The 22,753-nt window shown below is 53.4% G+C and overlaps 2 protein-coding genes and 1 long non-coding RNA gene across 7 annotated transcripts; 1 reads left to right on the top strand and 2 right to left on the bottom strand.

The window, feature by feature from the left end:
- Positions 1-959: 959 nt before the first annotated feature.
- LOC148645837 (uncharacterized) lies at positions 960-5,916 on the bottom strand. Its single transcript, XR_015928043.1, has 2 exons — positions 5,766-5,916; positions 960-3,787 (listed from the first exon to the last, which is right to left on the bottom strand). It is a non-coding gene; the product is annotated as an uncharacterized LOC148645837 (long non-coding RNA).
- Positions 5,917-6,091: 175 nt separating this feature from the next.
- fth1b (ferritin, heavy polypeptide 1b) lies at positions 6,092-9,202 on the top strand. Its single transcript, XM_088610854.1, has 5 exons — positions 6,092-6,318; positions 7,337-7,449; positions 8,278-8,424; positions 8,509-8,634; positions 8,878-9,202. Exons 2-5 carry the CDS (start codon positions 7,348-7,350, stop codon positions 9,034-9,036), a joined length of 534 nt encoding a protein of 177 aa, XP_088466980.1. The 5' UTR covers positions 6,092-6,318; positions 7,337-7,347; the 3' UTR covers positions 9,037-9,202.
- A 58-nt stretch (positions 9,203-9,260) lies between these two features.
- Positions 9,261-20,404, bottom strand: best1 (bestrophin 1). 5 transcript variants are annotated; one of them, XM_088610847.1, is made up of 10 exons: positions 20,269-20,404; positions 19,121-19,402; positions 18,603-18,697; positions 16,713-16,946; positions 14,977-15,131; positions 12,186-12,263; positions 11,835-11,987; positions 11,674-11,754; positions 11,442-11,593; positions 9,261-10,294 (listed from the first exon to the last, which is right to left on the bottom strand). In XM_088610847.1, exons 2-10 carry the CDS (start codon positions 19,270-19,272, stop codon positions 9,529-9,531), a joined length of 1,866 nt encoding a protein of 621 aa, XP_088466973.1. In that variant the 5' UTR covers positions 19,273-19,402; positions 20,269-20,404; the 3' UTR covers positions 9,261-9,528. The 5 variants fall into 5 exon arrangements, with proteins under 5 accessions (XP_088466973.1, XP_088466975.1, XP_088466974.1 ...); XM_088610849.1 differs by having other exon boundaries at positions 19,020-19,132; positions 20,269-20,401; XM_088610848.1 differs by lacking the exon at positions 16,713-16,946.
- Positions 20,405-22,753: the final 2,349 nt, after the last annotated feature.

The raw sequence follows: 22,753 nt of genomic DNA, 5'->3' as shown, positions 1-22,753 counted from the left end.
CCAGTATTCGTGTATTTACAGTAGGATACAGCAGAATACCTTCCCCAGGTTACTGTTCACACAGATGCCCCGGTAGTTGTTGGGATCGAGTCTATCTCCACTCTTATAGATGGGCGTGATCAGTCCTTGGTTCCAGGCCTCAGGGAAACATCCAGCTGTCATGATGAGATTGAGGAGTTTGAGCAGGGCATGTTGCAACTTTGTGCTGCTGTGTATCAGGATCTCATTGTTGACTCCATCTTGGCCACAGGCTTTGCGTGGTCTGAGGGCCTGGAGTTTGTCCAGTAGCTCCTGCTCACTGATTGGGGAGTCTAAGGGGTTTTGGTTGTCTTTGATCGCCAATTCCAAACTTTTGAGTTTTTCATAAATGGTGTTTTGGTCTGATTGATTTTATTTGGGAGATTTTTATAGAAATTTTCAAAGTATGCTTGCCAGATTGTTCCATTTTGGATGGCCAATTCTTCTGATTTTGATTTGTTTAAATTGTTCCACTTCTCCCAGAAACAGTTCTGATTTAGTGACTCCTCAATTTCTGCAAGTTGTTTGTTTATGTATGTTTCTTTTGTTTTTCAGTGTGTGTTTGTAAAGGTTTACCATGTCACAGTACCTGAGGCGCAGATCTGTGTTTTTCGTTTGAGACTTTTCGTAGTGCATTTCTGACGTTTTTGCACTCTGTATCAAACCACTTTTCTTTTGCTTTTTGGTAGTTTTGTCTACCTCTGTCAGTACAGGAGAGAGGCTGCTCCTGCAGGCCAGTGTGAGCTCCGTTCTCTCAGGGACCACTAGGGGGAGCCCTGCTGCGGGATTCTGCTTTATGTAACTGTCATTCAAGAGCAAATTCTCAGTTTTAAATGTTTCACACTGCTGTGTTAGTAGTGATCACAACTGACACCTCAAGGATAAGCAGGAGCTAGTCAAAGTTCATAAATAGTTCAAGTAGGGAGCTGCGTCAGCATGGGTAGAACAAGGAAGGGTTTACTTTACTGAAACAATGAACACCTGAAGAAGGCTCCACAGCCAAAATGTTTCTTTGCTTTTCAGCAAAGTTCATAAATATCTAGACATCTGGCAAGAGTGCTTTTATGTTTCATATTCATGTTAATAGTGTAATGTTCATTGTTCAACAATGAAACAGACTTTAATGAACATCAACCTGGTTTGCTGTTCACTGCTAACATCTCTTAGTGCAATATTACAGTGTGCTTACATTGCAGTGCTGTATATCATTATATATAATTCAGCAGCTGAAGTCTAGACCTGGATAATTCACCAGCTGAAGTCTAGACCTGGCTTCCTTCATCTGAGCCAAGCCTGTTGTACACGCTGCCCTGGGCGACAGTGGTTTGTGTGTCTGCTGTTTGACTGGGGCTCAGGGCTCTGGGGTGCTGTAGCTCAGGGCTCAGGGCTCAGGCGTCTGGGGGCTCGGGGTTCTGGGGTTCCGTAGCTCTGAGGAGGTGGGACTCTGCTCACACTGAGCTCTAGATGTACTGCATGGCAACTGAACCTGAACTCCGGCTCTCTGGCTCTCGGAGTCAGTCAGCTCTGAGCAGCTCAGCTCTGCTTCTGGAGGTGGGTCGGCTTTCAAAGAGGCCTTATAGTGTTGCCCCACGACCTCACACAGCTCCAGCCAAGGGTTAAAGGTCACCGTCGCTCTGGGCTCATGGGCTCAGTAGATGGTCCGCTTCCGAGACCCACAGCTGGGCTCCCTGTGTCTGGCAGGGCTCAGGCTGAGGACTCGCATGCGTGCGGAGGGAGGGGTGAAAGTTCACAGCCCCTCTGGGGTGCCCAGTCCGGTCCGGGTGTGGGCAGAGGGAGGGCTCAGTCCTGCAGAGCTCACAGGGGCCTCCAGCCAGGGGTGAAAGGTTGCCGTCCCCCTGCAGTGAGACCCCCTGTTTCTGCAGGCCAGCTCTGTGTGTGAACTGCGCTGAGCCCTTCAAGCCTCAGCCTCCCGCTCTGTCCTGTTATCTTGCTGAGTGTGCTGTCTGCGCCGCATGGCCGACCACCTGCTTATCTCCGCGCCTCGGTCCTGTGTGGGTGTCTGTATCTCGGAGCCACACAGCCGCGCCCTCAGCAACGGCTCGCCGGGGAGATTAGGCCCTGACCGCGCCCGGGCAGGTCCGAGCCTGAGCCCAGCAGCCTCTGCTGCGTCACCGCGCCTGCAGACTGAGGACTGGGTCACAGCGCAGCGCTGCACAGGGCAGGTCCGGGCCTGAGCCCAGCAGCCTGCGCTGCGTCACCGCGCCTGCAGACTGAGGACTGGGTCACAGCGCAGAGCTGCACAGGGCAGGTCCGGGCCTGAGCCCAGCAGCCTCTGCTGCGTCACCGCGCCTGCAGACTGAGGACTGGGTCACAGCGCAGCGCTGCACAGGGCAGGTCCGAGCCTGAGCCCAGCAGCCTCTGCTGCGTCACCGCGCCTGCAGACTGAGGACTGGGTCACAGCGCAGCGCTGCACAGGGCAGGTCCGGGCCTGAGCCCAGCAGCCTCTGCTGCGTCACCGCGCCTGCAGACTGAGGACTGGGTCACAGCGCAGAGCTGCACAGGGCAGGGCCTGCCCTGAGCCTGAGCCCAGCAGCCTCTGCTGCGTCACCGCGCCTGCAGACTGAGGACTGGGTCACAGCGCAGAGCTGCACAGGACAGGGCCTGCCCTGAGCCCAGCAGTGAAGTCACTAATGACTCATTAAATGGGCAAGTTCATTAAGAGCTGGAGTGGGTCAATATCGAGCAGGAAGACACCTGCTGTGTCACTTTGGCCAGTCCGGCCCCCAGTGGGCTGGGAGATGGTCAGCGGTCAGCCAGGGCAGGGGGCAGATCTTTGGGCCTGTTCTCCTCCCTACAGAGGCTGGACACAGCGGAGCAGTCTGTCCTGCGGCGCGAACGGGCTGTGGGTGAACTCCTCTGTCTGAGTTCAAGTTCCTTCAGCGCCATTCGCATGAACAGGGCATGGGAGATCTTACAGTTTCTCTGTCCGAAAACAAAAGGGTAAACGGACGACATGCAGGAAGCTGTATACACAAACACTATTCCACAAAGAAAACTCACAAGAAGAATGGCTTCTACGTAACATGTGTTAAAAGACATTGTGCCGACGAAGCTGGGGTAAATATCGGTCTCCTGTGTGTATCGCCGGTCTGCACGTCCTTGGGAAGGAACTGTTCATAAACCTGTTCCTTCAGAAGTGACGCTCTCAGGCCTCGACACCGCAGGCCGTGTTGAGTGTCTCGCCAGGTGACCAGCCTGCTGCAGCCAGATTCTCCAGCGAAGGGAGTTCTGTTCCCGTCATGCGCTCAGCTGTGCTCATCCCTCTATTAAAGTGATGCAGTGAGTGCTAACAGCCCAGCGCCCGGCCATGACGCTGCAGTTCTTACAGGAGTGTCTCCCGCCGGGGACTCGTGTCTCAGGAGCTCCGAGAGCGTCACGCAGGCTGCAAGTGACAGCCTTCCCACGGGTCACCGTCCCTCAGCGACCTCACTGGGGTCGAGCTCAAAAACAAAACCGCGCTTGAGCACAGCGCGAACCCGCCGGCCACGGAGGGAGACTTCCGGATCGCGAGTCTGCGGTTCGGAATTACAGGCGCGCGCACTCCGCTGAGTCACGCACCAGGAATGACACGCGACGGCGCGCACTTCCTCGAGCCGCTGACGTCAATCCCCCTGCACGCACGCGGCCGCTCGGGCGCGGACGGGGGGTTCGGCCGAGTCGCCGCGGGTCGCTGTTCGTCCTGCTGTGTCCAGAGCTCCGGGACAGCACGGGACAGGACCCTGTGATGAGCGCGGCGGTCCGGTCCAGTCTGGAGAGAGCCAGCCAGGAAGCACACAAGGTGCCTCACGGGGAAAGTTAGGAAACAGCAGAATTTTCCCTGACAAGAAATCTGTGACTTTCCGGATTCCAGACTTGCACAAGTACAGGGTTAGACAGTGTTGAGCCAGTCCTGTTTGTATTGTGTACAGTCCTCAGGCTGGACAGTGGTGTAACAGTGCAGTACAGTCCTCAGACTGGACAGTGTTATAACAGTGCAGTACAGTCCTCAGGCTGGACAGTGGTTTAACAGTGCAGTACAGTCCTCAGACTGGACAGTGGTGTAACAGTGCAGTACAGTCCTCAGGCTGGACAGTCCTCAGGCTGGACAGTGGTGTAACAGTGCAGTACAGTCCTCAGGCTGGACAGTGTTATAACAGTGCAGTACAGTCCTCAGGCTGGACAGTGGTTTAACAGTGAGGTACAGTCCTGAGGCTGGACAGTGGTTTAACAGTGCAGTACAGTCCTCAGGCTGGACAGTGTTATAACAGTGCAGTACAGTCCTCAGGCTGGACAGTGGTTTAACAGTGCAGTACAGTCCTCAGGCTGGACAGTGTTATAACAGTGCAGTACAGTCCTCAGACTGGACAGTGGTTTAACAGTGAGGTACAGTCCTGAGGCTGGACAGTGGTTTAACAGTGCAGTACAGTCCTCAGGCTGGACAGTGTTATAACAGTGCAGTACAGTCCTCAGGCTGGACAGTGGTTTAACAGTGCAGTACAGTCCTCAGACTGGACAGTGGTGTAACAGTGCAGTACAGTCCTCAGGCTGGACAGTGTTATAACAGTGCAGTACAGTCCTCAGACTGGACAGTGGTTTAACAGTGAGGTACAGTCCTCAGGCTGGACAGTGGTTTAACAGTGGAGTACAGTCCTCAGGCTGGACAGTGTTATAACAGTGCAGTACAGTCCTCAGACTGGACAGTGGTTTAACAGTGAGGTACAGTCCTCAGGCTGGACAGTGGTGTAACAGTGCAGTACAGTCCTCAGGCTGGACAGTGTTATAACAGTGCAGTACAGTCCTCAGGCTGGACAGTGGTTTAACAGTGAGGTACAGTCCTGAGGCTGGACAGTGGTTTAACAGTGCAGTACAGTCCTCAGGCTGGACAGTGTTATAACAGTGCAGTACAGTCCTCAGGCTGGACAGTGGTTTAACAGTGCAGTACAGTCCTCAGACTGGACAGTGGTGTAACAGTGCAGTACAGTCCTCAGACTGGACAGTGGTGTAACAGTGCAGTACAGTCCTCAGACTGGACAGTGGTTTAACAGTGAGGTACAGTCCTCAGGCTGGACAGTGTTATAACAGTGCAGTACAGTCCTCAGGCTGGACAGTGGTTTAACAGTGCAGTACAGTCCTCAGACTGGACAGTGGTGTAACAGTGCAGTACAGTCCTCAGACTGGACAGTGGTGTAACAGTGCAGTACAGTCCTCAGGCTGGACAGTGGTTTAACAGTGCAGTACAGTCCTCAGGCTGGACAGTGGTTTAACAGTGAGGTACAGTCCTCAGACTGGACAGTGGTGTAACAGTGCAGTACAGTCCTCAGACTGGACAGTGGTGTAACAGTGCAGTACAGTCCTCAGACTGGACAGTGTTATAACAGTGCAGTACAGTCCTCAGGCTGGACAGTGGTTTAACAGTGCAGTACAGTCCTCAGGCTGGACAGTGTTATAACAGTGCAGTACAGTCCTCAGGCTGGACAGTGGTTTAACAGTGAGGTACAGTCCTCAGGCTGGACAGTGGTGTCAGTGGACAGTGGTGTAACAGCGCAGTACAGAAAGGACTGGCTCAGCACTGTGTAACCCTGCGCTTTAGTCAAGTCTGGAATCTGGAAAGTCCGATTTCTTGTCAGGGAGAATTCCCCTGTGAGGCCGCTGGTGTGTTTCCTGCCTGGGACTCTGCTGGTTGACTCCAGACGGGACCGGCCCACAGCGCTCTGACATTCTGGGATGACTCACAAAGGAATGCCCACCTGTCCCAGGATGCACTGGTGCGCCCCGCTGTGCTCCCCGGAGCGGAGTCTGTGACCACAGGGAGACTGCAGGACACTGCTGCTGTCCTCCGCAGACCCAGAGACACTGTCTTCCCTAGCGCGCCGATTAGAGCAGACCCGTCCTGTACCCACTACTCTCCCTGTCCAGCGGGCAGTATGGCACAGCTCATCCGAGGGGCGGGGCAAACAAAGCTGCACCGCCCTCCTGTGTGATTGGCTGCTGCAGCTGCCCCCGCCCCCGGGAGGCTTTGTGACGTCAGGGGTATATAAGAGGGGCTCTGCGGGCAGAGCCGTTAGTCTGACGGATCCTCGGCGGAGTGACGGTTTCCTGCTTCAACAGTGCTTGAACGGCAACCCGGCAACCGCTTGTGTGTCCCCACGTCACCCTCAAATCTTCACTAATTACGTAATCTAAAATCAGTATCCTCGCTTTCTTCGCGACCCTTAATTTGTCAGCTCCAGCTGTTGTCGCCGCACAGCCGAGACCGGCCTCCATCTTGAGCTCCAGCCGCCGCGCAGTCAAGGTCGCCAGGTGAGAGGGCCGCCGCCGCGCGGGGTCCGGGTCCGGGGCGCGCGGCTTTCAGCTGTGCTCTGTGGTCGAGTGTCGGCCTCCCGCTCCCGTCTCTTTGTTCGGAGAGCTCGGGCAGGCGCCTCTGGAGCCCAATACCGGGACTGGAGTCTCCCTGTCCCGCCGCTCCTGTCTGTCTGAGTCTCCCTGTCCCGCCGCTCCTGTCTGTCTCTCTCCCTGTCTCTCCGCTCCTGTCTGTCTGTCTCTGTCCCTGTCCCGCCGCTCCTGTCTGTCTGAGTCTCCCTGTCCCTCCGCTCCTGTCTGTCTGAGTCTCCCTGTCCCGCCGCTCCTGTCTGTCTCTGTCCCTGTCCCTCCGCTCCTGTCTGTCTGAGTCTCCCTGTCCCTCCGCTCCTGTCTGTCTGAGTCTCCCTGTCCCGCCGCTCCTGTCTGTCTCTGTCCCTGTCTCTCCGCTCCTGTCTGTCTGTCTCTGTCCCTGTCCCGCCGCTCCTGTCTGTCTCTGTCCCTGTCTCTCCGCTCCTGTCTGTCTGTCTCTGTCCCTGTCCCGCCGCTCCTGTCTGTCTGAGTCTCCCTGTCCCGCCGCTCCTGTCTGTCTGAGTCTCCCTGTCCCGCCGCTCCTGTCTGTCTCTGTCCCTGTCCATCCGCTTTATTAGTGCTTTATTAGCATGACCGATGGGTACAACCGGTGTTGCCAAAGCAAATAAAATTAACATGAAACAAAAACATCTCTCTGCTCCCGTCTCTCTATTGAATCAGGCTCATCGGAGTGACAGGTAAGTTACTGTGCCGCCTCTGTGAGTCCTGTGCTCCAGTAATGGCGTCAGCAGGGCTCTGGGTTCAGGGCTGGACCTGTGTGCAGGTGTTGGACTGATCCAGCTCCTCACGTGACTCCAGGCCGGGTTTCCCCCCACCTGCCCAGCGGTCTGGCTGCTGCCGAGTCCTGGAGCGGATCAGTCTGCACAGGAGTCTGGACTCCCGGGGCTCTGGGAGTGATTATTGATCGAGGATCGATGGTCTGTTACAGTTTCTGCAGAGATGACTTCCCAGGTGCGACAGAATTTCCACCAGGAGTGTGAGGCGGCCATCAACCGCCAGATCAGCTTGGAGCTGTACGCTTCCTACGTCTACGTGTCCATGGTGAGAGAGAGAGGCAGTGGGGCCGAGGGGCAGAGCTGAGAGAGAGAGGGAGGCAGTGGGGCCGAGGGGCAGAGCTGAGAGAGAGAGAGAGAGGCCGTGGGGCCGAGGGGCAGAGCTGAGGGAGAGAGAGAGAGGCAGTGGGGCCGAGGGGCAGAGCTGAGGGAGAGAGAGAGAGGCAGTGGGGCCGAGGGGCAGAGCTGAGAGAGAGAGAGGGAGGCCGTGGGGCCGAGGGGCAGAGCTGAGAGAGAGAGAGAGAGGCAGTGGGGCCGAGGGGCAGAGCTGAGGGAGAGAGAGGCAGTGGGGCCGAGGGGCAGAGCTGAGGGAGAGAGAGAGGGAGGCAGTGGGGCCGAGGGGCAGAGCTGAGGGAGAGAGAGAGAGGCAGTGGGGCCGAGGGGCAGAGCTGAGGGAGGGAGGGAGAGGCAGTGGGGCCGAGGGGCAGAGCTGAGAGAGAGAGAGGGAGGCCGTGGGGCCGAGGGGCAGAGCTGAGAGAGAGAGAGAGAGAGGCAGTGGGGCCGAGGGGCAGAGCTGAGGGAGAGAGAGGCAGTGGGGCCGAGGGGCAGAGCTGAGGGAGAGAGAGAGGGAGGCAGTGGGGCCGAGGGGCAGAGCTGAGGGAGAGAGAGAGAGGCAGTGGGGCCGAGGGGCAGAGCTGAGAGAGAGAGGGAGGCAGTGGGGCCGAGGGGCAGAGCTGAGGGAGAGAGAGAGAGGCAGTGGGGCCGAGGGGCAGAGCTGAGGGAGGGAGAGAGAGGCAGTGGGGCCGAGGGGCAGAGCTGAGGGAGAGAGAGAGAGGCAGTGGGACAGGGTGATGGTGTGTTGTTGTTGTTGCTGTAGGCGTACTATTTTGACCGGGACGATGTCGCGCTGCACAACTTTGCGCGCTTCTTCAAGCACCAGTCTCACGAGGAGCGGGAGCACGCCGAGAAGCTCATGGGCCTGCAGAACCAGCGTGGTGGCAAGATCTTCCTGCAGGACATCCGGGTACGTGTCTGTGTGTGTCTGTGTGTGTCTGTGTGTGTCTGTGTGTGTCTGTGGGCGCCGCTGAGACAGCTGGTGTTGTTGCAGAAGCCGGAGCGGGACGAGTGGGGCAGTGGGCTGGAGGCGCTGGAGTGTGCCCTGCAGCTGGAGAAGAGCGTCAACCAGTCGCTGCTGGACATCCACAAGGTGGCCTCGGAGCACAACGACCCGCACGTGAGTGTCCCCTGTCCTCTGACCCTTGACCCTCTGAGCACAGTGACCCGCACGTGAGTGTCCCCTGTCCCCTGACCCTCTGAGCACAGTGACCCTCACGTGAGTGTCCCCTGACCTTCTGAGCACATCGACTCGCACATGAGTGTCCCCTGACCTCTGACCCTTGACCCCCTGAGCACACCGATCCACACGAGTGACCCCTGACCCTGGGGTCTCACCTCTCACCTGCCTCTGTCCCCCCAGATGTGTGACTTCCTGGAGACTCACTACCTGGACGAGCAGGTGAAGTCCATCAAGGAGCTGAGCGACTGGATCTCCAACCTGCGTCGCATGGGCGCCCCACAGAATGGGCTGGCGGAGTACCTGTTCGACAAGCACACGCTGGGCAAGGAGCGCAGCTAGGCTCCGGGTTCGAGCCCCCGTCCCAGTCCCCTGTCCAGCACAGCGAGCTCTGACCAGACTGGACCTGTCTCTCTGTCTGACTCGGCCTGGCTGCCCTTCAGCTGGACAGACCCCTGTTGCTCCTGCTTGTTTTATTAATTACAATAAACCTGGAAGCTGATTCTGACGTGTCGTGTCCTGTGGTCAGTGTGTCCTGGGCGCAGAAGAACGACGTGAACACGGGCTCAGTTCAGTCCTTTATTAGCCCACAACAGCTGTGTCCAGCTCTGTGCTGGAGTTGGAGCGGGCTCCTCTCCTTGACCGGGGACTGCTGGTGTGACTGGTGTTCTGTACTGGTCAGTGTGGGTGTGAGGGGATCTGTGCTGGTGGGAGTGGTGTTCTGTACTGGTCAGTGTGGGTGTGAGGGGATCTGTGCTGGTGGGAGTGGTGTTCTGTACTGGTCAGTGTTGGTGTGAGGGGGATCGGTGCTGATGGGAGAGGGGTCTCTACTGGTCAGTGCTGGTCTGTGTCCAGTTTGCCATTTGGCGTGTTCAGATTTCCTCTCGTCCTGTCCAGGAGAAGTCGGCCCAGCAGGTCTCCCTCGCCCAATGAGATGCCGGAGTCGTTGGGAAAGGCCTGCTGATTGGCTGGGGGCTGGGGGGCGGAGTCAGCGGTCAGGAGGCTGAGGTTGCTAACGGTGCTGTGGTTGCTGCCGTAGCCATGGTTACCTGCTGCACCGGCCTGGCTGCTGCCGTTGCCATGCAGTCGGGTGGGTGGGGGGTGCGGCAGGAGCGGGGTGGGGGGGGGGAAGAAGAAGACCTGCGCCCCCTCCGGGCCCCCCCGGGCGCTGGCGGGGCCAGCCGGGCTGTGCAGCGCGGGGGGGGGGCGGCGGGGCAGCCAGGGGGTGAGGGGGGAGGCCGGGGGGGGCTGGTCCTCCGCGCTGGGGAAGGGGAAGGCGGCGGGGGGCCGGCGCGCCGCGGCGCCGTGGATGGGCGTCTGCGGGCAGCTGTAGGAGCCCGGCCGCTCCAGCAGGGGCAGTGAGGAGAAGGCCAGCTCCGGCGTGGGGGGGCCGGGGGGCAGGAGCAGGGGGCCGCGAGCCAGGGGCGCCCCCGGGCGGCGGCGCAGCAGGCTGGCGCGGGCCGAGGGGCGCAGGCAGCGGGGAGAGTGGACCCCCAGCAGCCCCCCCAGCGCCCCCAGCACGGGGGTGGAGTGATTGGCCTCCTCATGCTCCTTTATCTGCTCCAAGGTGGACTGGAACTCCATCTCCTCCTTCGGCACGCTGGGAGACGAGAGGGGAGAGAGGGGAGATACACACTAGCCGAATATTTGACCAAGATAAGAAACAGACCCTGACAAGTACAGGCTCAGTGACCACAGCCTGGCCAGAGAAACTGGACACAGGCAGACCTGGCTGCCCAGAGAGGACAGGCTGTGCTCCCACTGCCAGCGGGGAGAAATAGAGACAGAGGTGCACTTCCTACTGCACTGTGACAGATACTCTGGGATTAGAGAAACATTCTTCCCTAAACTCAGAAATATAGTCCCAGAGTTCCCACACCTGCCAGAATCACAATGGGTCCCAATCCTACTGGGAGAGGGAGGAGGGAACTCAGTTGAACTGGCAGCCCAGTATGTGATCTCCTGTCACAGCCTGAGGAACAGTGAGTCTGTCTCCCAATAATGCTCCAGCCGCCTACAGTATATGTAAATATTTTATAATATGTCTTTGTTGTAAATGTCTGTAATATGTCTGTAGATTTTATTTTACTTTTATTTTTTGTTTTGTTTAATGTAAATAGTACTTTCATTTGCTTTGGCAACACTGATTGTACCCATCGGTCATGCTAATAAAGCACCTTGAACTGAAGTGAATGGAGAGAGGGGAGAGGGGAGAGGAGAGAGGGGTGAGAGTGGAGAGGAGAGGGGAGGGGAAGGAGAGAGGGAGGAGAGAGAGAAGAGAGAGGAGAGGGGAAGGAGAGAGGGAGGAGAGAGAAGAGAGAGGGGAGGGGAAGGAGAGAGGGAGGAGAGAGAGAAGAGAGAGGAGAGGGGAAGGAGAGAGGGAGGAGAGAGAGGAGAGGGGAGAGGGGAAAGGAGACAGGAGAGAGAGAAGAGGGGAAGGAGAGAGGAGAGGGGAGAGAGGGAGGAGAGAGAAGGAGAGGAGAGGGGAAGGAGAGAGGGAGGAGAGAGAGGAGAGGGGAAGGAGAGAGGGAGGAGAGAGAGAAGAGAGAGGGGAGGGGAAGGAGAGAGGGAGGAGAGAGAGGAGAGGGGAAGGAGAGAGGGAGGAGAGAGAGAAGAGAGAGGGGAGGGGAAGGAGAGAGAGGAGAGAGGAGAGGGGAGAGGGGAAGGAGAGAGGGAGGAGAGAGAGGAGAGGGGAGAGGGGAGAGGGGAAGGAGAGAGGAGGCCAGTGCTGCTCCAGTGTTTCTCACCTGATGTCCAGCGCAGATCCCATGAAGGAGGGCTTGCGGTGCTCGGCGCTGGCCGCAGTGTAGGGGGGCTGTGGCTCCGACTCGTTCCAGTACTGGTCCCTCTCCAGGGCCGGCACGCTGTCATACATCTCGTCCACCGAGAGCAGCGACACCTGGCGGGCGAGAGAGCGGCGAGTGGGCAGCCGGACCGGGCCGCAGCCGACCGGCAGCCTGACCCCAGGGCCCCCCTGACCTGCAGGTTCCTGTCCACCAGCCAGTTGGTCTCGAAGTCGTCGTCGTCCTCGCCGAAGGGGTTGATCAGCTGCTCGGCCACCTGGGGGGGACCACGGCAGGCGTCAGCCACCCCGCCGTCACCGCGGCGACGTCGCCACGGGGACGGGGGCGGGGCCTCACCTTCAGCCAGCCGGCGTAGAAGAAGAACTGCAGGAGGGTGAAGACGGGCACGCAGAGGTCGAGGTCGTGGCCCGGGTAGCCCTGGGCGGGGTCCAGGAACTGGCGGCCAATCAGACAGGCCAGGAAGAAGCTGTACACAGCAACCGTCACCACCTAGCAACACAGCGCCTAGTAACCATCTCTGCATGACAACAGGGCAGGAGCTAACTACTACCTACTGCTCTCAAGAGTGTCGTGTCACACTAAGACACTGTCCGCAGTTCACACAGCAGCTGACGCCTTGGGCACAAGCGTTATCCACAGAGAGCATCCCAGACCCAGGGGGCCGTGTGCCCTGTCCCAGATCAGTACCTGGGTGTAGACCAGGGGCAGACTGATCCAGTCATAGCTGTACAGCTTCATGCACTGAGTGCGCAGAGAGTTCAGCTCCTAGAGAGAGGGAGAGACAGAGGAAGTGGCTTTGGCAACACTGTCATTTGTCACACCAATCAAGCTCTTTGTTTACGAATACGAAAGATTAGATAACATAATAATAATACAGTGTGTGTGTGATCTCCTGTCCCAGCCTGAGGAACAGTGAGCCTGTCTCTCAATAATAATAATACAGTGTGTGATCTCCTGTCCCAGCCTGAGGAACAGACAGTGAGCCTGTCTCTCAATAATAATAATACAGTGTGTGATCTCCTGTCCCAGCCTGAGGAACAGTGAGCCTGTCTCTCAATAATAATAATTCAGTGTGTGATCTCCTGTCACAGCCTGAGGAACAGACAGTGAGCCTGTCTCTCAATAATAATAATACAGTGTGTGATCTCCTGTCCCAGCCTGAGGAACAGTGAGCCTGTCTCTCAATAATAATAATACAGTGTGTGATCTCCTGTCCCAGCCTGAGGAACAGACAGTGAGCCTGTCTCTCAATAATAATAATTCAGTGTGTGATCTCCTGTCACAGCCTGAGGAACAGACAGTGAGCCTGTCTCTCAATAATAAAAATACAGTGTGTGATCTCCTGTCCCAGCCTGAGGAACAGTGAGCCTGTCTCTCAATAATAATAATTCAGTGTGTGATCTCCTGTCACAGCCTGAGGAACAGACAGTGAGCCTGTCTCTCAATAATAATAATTCAGTGTGTGATCTCCTGTCACAGCCTGAGGAACAGACAGTGAGCCTGTCTCTCAATAATAAAAATACAGTGTGTGATCTCCTGTCCCAGCCTGAGGAACAGTGAGCCTGTCTCTCAATAATAATAATTCAGTGTGTGATCTCCTGTCTCAGCCTGAGGAACAGACAGTGAGCCTGTCTCTCAATAATAATAATTCAGTGTGTGATCTCCTGTCACAGCCTGAGGAACAGACAGTGAGCCTGTCTCTCAATAATAATAATACAGTGTGTGATCTCCTGTCACAGCCTGAGGAACAGACAGTGAGCCTGTCTCTCAATAATAAAAATACAGTGTGTGATCTCCTGTCCCAGCCTGAGGAACAGTGAGCCTGTCTCTCAATAATAATAATTCAGTGTGTGATCTCCTGTCTCAGCCTGAGGAACAGACAGTGAGCCTGTCTCTCAATAATAATAATTCAGTGTGTGATCTCCTGTCACAGCCTGAGGAACAGACAGTGAGCCTGTCTCTCAATAATAATAATACAGTGTGTGATCTCCTGTCACAGCCTGAGGAACAGACAGTGAGCCTGTCTCTCAATAATAATAATACAGTGTGTGATCTCCTGTCCCAGCCTGAGGAACAGACAGTGAGCCTGTCTCTCAATAATGTTTAATTGTTGTATGTAAATGTTCTACCATATGTGCTGTAAATGTCTGTAAATGTTCTGCTATCTGGTTCTGCTTTGGCCTCACTAGCTCATCTGTTATGAGAATCCGAATTAGAAAGAGGAAGAGTGTCTGATCTCTCCCACTCTGCCTCACCGACCCCCTGCGCCCTCACGCTCCGCACAGCTGCACAGAGCAGTCTCACTTCCTCACCGGCCAGCCAGCTGAATCAGAGCACATTGTGTCTCAAAGGAGAAGTCAGGAGTTTCCCTGGATACCTGAGGGGGGTTCACACACAAACACTCACACACTCAGACACACACAAACACACACTCTCACACACTCAGACACACACAAACACATACTAACACTCGCACTCTCACACTCAGACACACACTCTCACACACTCAGACACACACAAACACATACTAACACTCGCACTCTCACACTCAGACACACACTCTCACACACTCAGACACACACAAACACATACTAACACTCGCACTCTCACACTCAGACACACACAAACACACACTCTCACACACTCAGACACACATAAACACATACTAACACTCGCACTCTCAAACACACAAACACTCACACTCAGACACACACAAACACATACTAACACTCACACTCTCACACTCAGACACACACAAACACACACTCTCACACACTCAGACACACACAAACACATACTAACACTCGCACTCTCAAACACACAAACACTCACACTCAGACACACTAAAACTTTCACAGTCACACTCTTGCACACACTCAGACACACAAACACTCACACACACTCAGACACACACTCTCACACTCAGACACACACAAACACATACTAACACTCGCACTCTCACACTCAGACACACAAACACTCACACTCAGACACACACAAACACATACTAACACTCGCACTCTCACACTCAGACACACAAACACTCACACTCAGACACACACAAACACATACTAACACTCACACTCTCACACTCAGACACACACTCTCACACACTCAGACACACACAAACTAACACTCGCACTCTCTCACTCAGACACACACTCTCACACACTCAGACACACACAAACACTCACACTCACACACTCAGACACACACGAACACATACTAACACTCACACTCTCACACTCAGACACACACAAACACACACTCTCACACACTCAGACTCACACTCTCACACAGACACACACTCTCACACACTCAGACACACACAAACACATACTCACACTCGCACTCTCAAACACACAAACACACACTAACACTTTCACAGTCACACTCTTGCACACACTCAGACTCACACACTCTCACAGACACTAACTGTCACACTCTCACACTGCCGCAGACAGACAGTCGGACTCACGTTCAGGATGGCTTGCAGCGCCACGTCGTTGTTGATGCGGCCCTCTGCTCTTGCCCGCTGTGCCAGGCTCACGAACCACACGCAGGGCACCCAGAACTTACTGTGGGGCGAAGGCAGAGCCTGGAGCTGCGCCAGTTCCTCCGCAGTCATGAGCCCTGAGAGACAGACAGCTCATCATCTCACCATCAGCTCTTCTGGGAGTTTTGACCTGGCAGTGAAGGCACTGAGGGAGAAGGCACTCAGGGCTTTCTACACAATAAGAAGGAGGCTCTTCAACATCAACCCACCAACAAGAATCTGGCTCCAAATATTTGAAAGTGTAATCCAACCCATTGCCCTATACAGCAGTGAAGTGTGGGGTCCCCTCACAGACCAGGATTACACCCAATGGGACAAACACCCCACAGAAACTCTGCACATGGAGATCTGTAGAAACATCCTCCGTGTGCAGAGAAAAACACCTAACAACAGGTGCAGGGCCGAATTAGGCCAGTATCCACTATTGATAATCATACAGAAGAGAGTATTAAATTTTTGGCTACACAGCGACCAAAATTCCTACCACCACAAAGCCCTGCTGAGCCAAGAGCTGAGCCCAAAACAGAGCCCCCTGAGCCAGCTGGTCCTGAGGCTCACTGACCTGAGCCACACCGACACTAACCAGCATCAGGACAGCACTGCTAGAGCACCACAACCCAGACTCAACCACATCACAGCACAGATCAAACAGCAATATCTCACACACTGGGACACACACACACACACAAACACAACATAAACTGGAATGCTACAGAACCCTAAACAGACAATACACACTTGCCGAATATTTGACCAAAATAAGAAACAACAAACAGAAACAGACCCTGATGAAGTACAAGCTCAGTGACCACAGCCTGGCCATAGAAACTGGGCGACACAGGCAGACCTGGCTGCCCAGAGAGGACAGGCTGTGCTCCCACTGCCAGCGGGGAGAAATAGAGACAGGTGCACTTCCTACTGCACTGACAGATACTCTGGGATTAGAGAAACATTCTTCCCTAAACTCAGAAATCTAGTCCCAGAGTTCCCACACCTGCCAGAATCACAATGGGTCCCAATCCTACTGGGAGAGGGAGGAGGGAACTCAGTTGAACTGGCAGTCCAGTATGTGATCTCCTGTCACAGCCTGAGGAACAGTGAGCCTGTCTCCCTATAATGCTCAATATGTTTACAGTATATGTAAATATTTTATGACATGTCTCTGTTGTAAATGTCTGTAGATTTTATTTTACGTTTTGTTCCATGTTAATTTTATTATTTTTATTTGCTTTGGCAACACTGATTGTACCCATCGGTCATGCTAATGAAGCAGCTTGAAATGAATTGAATTGACAGGTTACTGTACTGCACCAGTCTACAGCACACTGGCTCCTCCACACTCACGAGTCTGAGAGAGACGGGTTACTGTGCTGTACTATTGTACAATGTACTGTACCATACTGTGCTGCTGTGACCAGTGCTGTTCCACATGGGCTCTTGCCCTTTGCTGCCCATTTCCTCCCGTTACACCTGGGGCGCGAACCCGGGTCTCCGGCGTAACGCAACAGGGAACCAGCCGGGTGAGCTAAAGGAGACCCCCCCCCAGCCCAGGCAGCTGAGGGAGGGCGATGACGTCACCGTGTCCGGACTAGCTCCGCTCCACTGCGCTGTACTACACTGTGCTGTTCTCCCATGTGTTGCAGTGTGCTGTACTGTACCTGCCTGCACCAGGTGCTCCATGGTGGGGAATCGCTTGTACACAGCGGTGCTCACAGACCGGTAGATCAGCAGGCCTGACAGGTTGGCGTAGCGCATTAGTGTGCGTCGCATAAGCCTGCCCTGATCGTCCGCGCCGCGCACAAGCCCAGACACCAGCCCCCCCAGCCTGTCGGGCCAGGGCACACTCTCGAACTGCCCCCACCAGCGGGACACTACCAGCGTCACGTAGAAACCTGGAGCATAGAGAGAGTGCAGAGCACGCTGAGAACACACACACAGAGCACATTGAGAACACACACACAGAGCACGCTGAGAACACACACACAGAGCACATTGAGAACACACACACAGAGCACAGAGCACACTGAGAACACTCACACACAGATCACAGAGCACAGAGCAGTCTGAGAACACACACACAGAGCACAGAGCACACTGCAAACACACACACACATAGAGCATTCTGAGCGCAGAGCAGTCTGAGAACACACACGCAGAGTGACATACTGAGAACACACACACAGACTGAATATCACACTGAGAACACACACACACACGCACACATAGGGCTGTGCCGGGCTGCTCTCTGCACAGTCTGAGCATGCCTGTGCCCTGTGGTATCAGGGTACCTCCCTGTTCAAGAACTCGAACCCTGAGCACGCGGTAGGCAGATGTTCATGTGTGGTATTTCCAGGAGGAACTGGGGTCATATTTACAGCTCTACAGACAGAGTGTCCTTCTAGCTCTGAACCATGAGGGGGCGCTGCAATGACCTGCACCAAGGAGTTTCATCCCCTTCTCACACAATGAGCCACAGGGACCTGCAGCTGTGGGGAAGGGGGCCCTCTGGTGGAGGCAGCAGGGACTTCCATCCTGATAGTGTTCAAAGTGCCATTGCACAGTTCAGTGTGCTGTGCTTTGCACTCATTGTTGTGTGAACAATGTTCAGTATTTCATGCAGTGAGATTCAGTGCAAAATTACAGATCAGCTGGACTGAGTGTCTACAGTATCTCCAGCTCTGATGAGGGAGTGTTAGTGTGAAGTTACAGAGGAGCTGGACTGAGTGTCTACAGTATCTACAGATCTGATGAGGGAGTGTTAGTGTGAAGTTACAGAGGAGCTGGACTGAGTGTCTCTACAGTATCTACAGCTCTGATGAGGGAGTGTTAGTGTGAAGTTACAGAGGAGCTGGACTGAGTGTCTCTACGGTGTCTACAGCTCTGATGAGGGAGTGTTAGTGTGAAGTTACAGAGGAGCTGGACTGAGTGTCTACAGTATCTCCAGCTCTGATGAGGGAGTGTTAGTGTGAAGTTACAGAGGAGCTGGACTGATTGTCTACAGTATCTCCAGCTCTGATGAGGGAGTGTTAGTGTGAAGTTACAGAGGAGCTGGACTGAGTGTCTCTACAGTATCTCCAGCTCTGATGAGGGAGTGTTAGTGTGAAGTTACAGAGGAGCTGGACTGAGTGTCTCTACAGTATCTCCAGCTCTGATGAGGGAGTGTTAGTGTGAAGTTACAGAGGAGCTGGACTGAGTGTCTACAGTATCTACAGCTCTGATGAGGGAGTGTTAGTGTGAGGTTACAGAGGAGCTGGACTGAGTGTCTCTACAGTATCTCCAGCTCTGATGAGGGACTGTTAGTGTGAAGTTAGAGATGAGCTGGACTGAGTGTCTCTACAGTATCTCCAGCTCTGATGAGGGACTGTTAGTGTGAAGTTACAGATGAGCTGGTCTGAGTCTTTATATTATACATTGTACAAACTTTTGTATTCAGAATATTCCGGTAAAAACAAGAGTATATAGTACAGAGTGTGTACAGTGTTCAGTGTGTGCATAGTGTTTCGTGGGTGGTGCCAGTGTCCAGTGTGCAGTGTTCAGTGCAGTCTCACCTAGCACGAAGGAGACAGGGATGAGCTCAGCATAGCGGTTGCAATACAGGGACAATTTCTCAAACAGGCGCCTCTGTCTGTCCGGTAAGATAAACCTGCAGATAGGAGAGGACACAGGCCAGGCACATCTTCAATCAGGCACATTGCTGTAGGGTTAGGGTTAGATCTCTAGAGTTAGTGTTAGGCTTAGAAATATGTAGAGTAAGGGTTAGATCTCTGTAGAGTTAGGGTTAGATTGGTGGAGGTCAGTCCAGGACAATTGTAGGGTTAGGGTTGGATTGCTAGAGGTTGGCACTAGGATTGGATCACTGGAGGGTTAGGGTTAGAGTCTGGTCATTGTAGGGTTAGGGTTAGACTTCTGCAGATTAGTGTTAGGGTTAGGGTTAGATATCTGTAGGATACATTGTTTCTCCTCACTTCCTTTTCTCTGTGTACTGGCCTCCAGACTCTCTTCCCCTGCCCACTTGTCTCTCCAATCTCCTCTATCTACAGCCAGATGTTGAAGTGCAGCTCGTTACCTGTAGAGGGCGCTGAGAGAGAAGTACAGTATGGTGAAGATGAGAAGCTCTCTGTACAGCAGTTTGTAGATGCTGCCTCTCCAGCGCAGGAGGAGGTGAGAGAAAGTGCCCAGTCGAGCATCGGCCACACACCGGGAGTATGTCACTGTCATCACTGCCCCCTATAGGACAGGCTGAGCCACTGCAGAGCAAACCGCTGAATGACACACAACCTGATTAACACAGTTACTGATGAAGAGGTTTTCTGACACACTGACGGTGGCATATGGACACAATTCATTCCTAAAACACAGACAGGAAAAAAGTGAAAAGAAATTTAGTCAATAGGCAGACAAACATAAAACAAGAATTTAAATCTTCAATCTGTAGAACAGATTGTAGAAACAACCCACCTGTAACTTCACACTAACATTCCCTCATCAGAGCTGTAGATACTGTAGAGACACTCAGTCCAGCTCCTCTGTAACTTCACACTAACACTCCCTCATCAGAGCTGTAGATACTGTAGACACTCAGTCCAGCTCATCTGTAACTTCACACTAACACTCCCTCATCAGAGCTGGAGATACTGTAGACACTCAGTCCAGCTCCTCTGTAACTTCACACTAACACTCCCTCATCAGAGCTGGAGATACTGTAGACACTCAGTCCAGCTCCTCTGTAACTTCACACTAACACTCCCTCATCAGAGCTGTAGATACTGTAGACACTCAGTCCAGCTCATCTGTAACTTCACACTAACACTCCCTCATCAGAGCTGTAGATACTGTAGACACTCAGCCCAGCTCCTCTGTAACTTCACACTAACACTCCCTCATCAGAGCTGTAGATACTGTAGAGACACTCAGTCCAGCTCCTCTGTAACTTCACACTAACACTCCCTCATCAGAGCTGTAGATACTGTAGACACTCAGTCCAGCTCCTCTGTAACTTCACACTAACACTCCCTCATCAGAGCTGTAGATACTGTAGACACTCAGTCCAGCTCCTCTGTAACTTCACACTAACACTCCCTCATCAGAGCTGGAGATACTGTAGAGACACTCAGTCCAGCTCCTCTGTAACTTCACACTAACACTCCCTCATCAGAGTAACTTCCCATTGAATTCCTTGTCTGTGTGTAAACAGATTTATAATTTTGGACTTACAGTGGTTCGACATGACCATGCAGATTCTCATGCTTCTCTCTGACTCCTGCGCTGGGAGCGAACACTACCTGGATAATTGATTGGCTGATCGGTTAGCAAGCTGCTGATCATACTCACAGTGGGGCACCGCGGAGTGGAGGGTCTGAGAGTGAGCGAGCGAACGAGCAGGGACTTGGGCACAGAGACGGACGCCCACGCCTCCGGTCACTTGATGTGCTAATCGCTCTGTCCAACAAAGCTGCCTTGTGAGGCTGAGGCTAATCTCACACACACTCACACAAACTGCAGCGCGTTTCACAACCCTGGAGCTAATCCCACACTCATGTGTGGATGAAGACTGGTGCCCAGTGCACACTGGGTCTCTCAGCACTGGAATGCTCTGAATCACAATCGCCCTGCTCGTTGTGCCTCTCTGTCTCCCTCTGCTGGTGCTCTGAAGGTACTGTGGCTCAGTGCTCTTGTGGCACCCTGTGATCCAGTGCTCAGAGAAGCCCAGGCAGTATCTGCAGTCTGTTTTCAGTGCAGGAGCTCCTGGAACTTCACCTTCAGCCTGACTGTCAGTCCAACTCTAGAGAAGCCCCAAGGTCTTGACACCCAGGAGGGCACCCACTGCCTCCCCCACTGCACACAGCCTCCTCTGGGAGACACACAGTACGAGCCCTCTGTCCACAGCCCAGGTCATGGAGAAGGAGACAGGCAGAGAGAGGGACAGGCAGAAAGAGACAGACGTCTAAGGAGATCTGGCTCTATCCAGTGTGCAGTGTGTGATTTTCTGTCCCAGCCTGAGGAACAGTGAGCCTGTCTCTCAATAATAATAATAATAATAATAATAATAATAATAATAATAATAATACAGTGTGTGATTTCCTGTCCCAGCCTGAGGAACAGTGAGTCTGTCTCTCAATAATAATAATACAGTGTGTGACCTCCTGTCCCAGCCTGAGGAACAGTGAGCCTGTCTCTCAATAATAATAATACAGTGTGTGATCTCCTGTCCCAGCCTGAGGAACAGACAGTGAGCCTGTCTCTCAATAATAATAATACAGTGTGTGACCTCCTGTCCCAGCCTGAGGAACAGTGAGCCTGTCTCTCAATAATAATAATACAGTGTGTGACCTCCTGTCCCAGCCTGAGGAACAGTGAGCCTGTCTCTCAATAATAATAATACAGTGTGTGACCTCCTGTCCCAGCCTGAGGAACAGTGAGCCTGTCTCTCAATAATAATAATACAGTGTGTGACCTCCTGTCCCAGCCTGAGGAACAGTGAGCCTGTCTCTCAATAATAATAATACAGTGTGTGATCTCCTGTCCCAGCCTGAGGAACAGACAGTGAGCCTGTCTCTCAATAATAATAATACAGTGTGTGATTTTCTGTCACAGCCTGAGAAACAGACAACCTGTCTCTCAATAATAATAATACAGTTTGTGATCTCCTGTCTCAGCCTGAGGAACAGACAGTGAACCTGTTTCTCAATAATAATACAGTGTGTGATCTCCTGTCACAGCCTGAGGAACAGACAGTGAGCCTGTCTCTCAATAATAATAAAACAGTGTGTGACCTCCTGTCCCAGCCTGAGGAACAGTGAGCCTGTCTCTCAATAATAATAATACAGTGTGTGACCTCCCGTCCCAGCCTGAGGAACAGTGAGCCTGTCTCTCAATAATAATAATACAGTGTGTGATCTCCTGTCACAGCCTGAGGAACAGACAGTGAGCCTGTCTCTCAATAATAATAATACAGTGTGTGATCTCCTGTCCCAGCCTGAGGAACAGACAGTGAGCCTGTCTCTCAATAATAATAATACAGTGTGTGACCTCATGTCCCAGCCTGAGGAACAGTGAGCCTGTCTCTCAATAATAATACAGTGTGTGACCTCCTGTCCCAGCCTGAGGAACAGTGAGCCTGTCTCTCAATAATAATAATACAGTGTGTGACCTCCTGTCCCAGCCTGAGGAACAGACAGTGAGCCTGTCTCTCAATAATAATAAAACAGTGTGTGATCTCCTGTCACAGCCTGAGAAACAGACAGCCTGTCTCTCAATAATAATAATACAGTGTGTGATCTCCTGTCTCAGCCTGAGGAACAGACAGTGAGCCTGTCTCTCAATAATAATAATACAGTGTGTGATCTCCTGTCACAGCCTGAGAAACAGACAGCCTGTCTCTCAATAATAATAATACAGTGTGTGATCTCCTGTCTCAGCCTGAGGAACAGACAGTGAACCTGTTTCTCAATAATAATACAGTGTGTGATCTCCTGTCACAGCCTGAGGAACAGACAGTGAGCCTGTCTCTCAATAATAATAATACAGTGTGTGATCTCCTGTCCCAGCCTGAGGAACAGTGAGCCTGTCTCTCAATAATAATAATAATAATAATAATACAGTGTGTGATCTCCTGTCACAGCCTGAGAAACAGACAGCCTGTCTCTCAATAATAATAATACAGTGTGTGATCTCCTGTCCCAGCCTGAGGAACAGTGAG

This window comes from Lepisosteus platostomus, chromosome 18 (assembly GCF_059453375.1).
Source record: "Lepisosteus platostomus isolate fLepPlt1 chromosome 18, fLepPlt1.hap1, whole genome shotgun sequence".
In the NCBI taxonomy this organism is placed as follows: Eukaryota; Metazoa; Chordata; class Actinopteri; order Semionotiformes; family Lepisosteidae; genus Lepisosteus; species Lepisosteus platostomus.
This window is presented reverse-complemented; position numbering and strand designations above follow the sequence as displayed.

Coding starts and splice junctions, on each gene's coding strand:
- best1 (XM_088610847.1), bottom strand. CDS start 19,272: ATGACAGTGACATACTCCCGGTGTGTGGCCGATGCTCGACTGGGCACT. Junction 12,264..14,976: donor CGCTGCAAGCCATCCTGAAC/GTGAGTCCGACT, acceptor CCCTCTCTCTAG/GAGCTGAACTCTCTGCGCAC. Junction 11,755..11,834: donor TCTACGCCGGCTGGCTGAAG/GTGAGGCCCCGC, acceptor GGTCCCCCCCAG/GTGGCCGAGCAGCTGATCAA.
- fth1b (XM_088610854.1), top strand. CDS start 7,348: ATGACTTCCCAGGTGCGACAGAATTTCCACCAGGAGTGTGAGGCGGCC. Junction 7,450..8,277: donor CCTACGTCTACGTGTCCATG/GTGAGAGAGAGA, acceptor TTGTTGCTGTAG/GCGTACTATTTTGACCGGGA. Junction 8,635..8,877: donor CGGAGCACAACGACCCGCAC/GTGAGTGTCCCC, acceptor CTGTCCCCCCAG/ATGTGTGACTTCCTGGAGAC.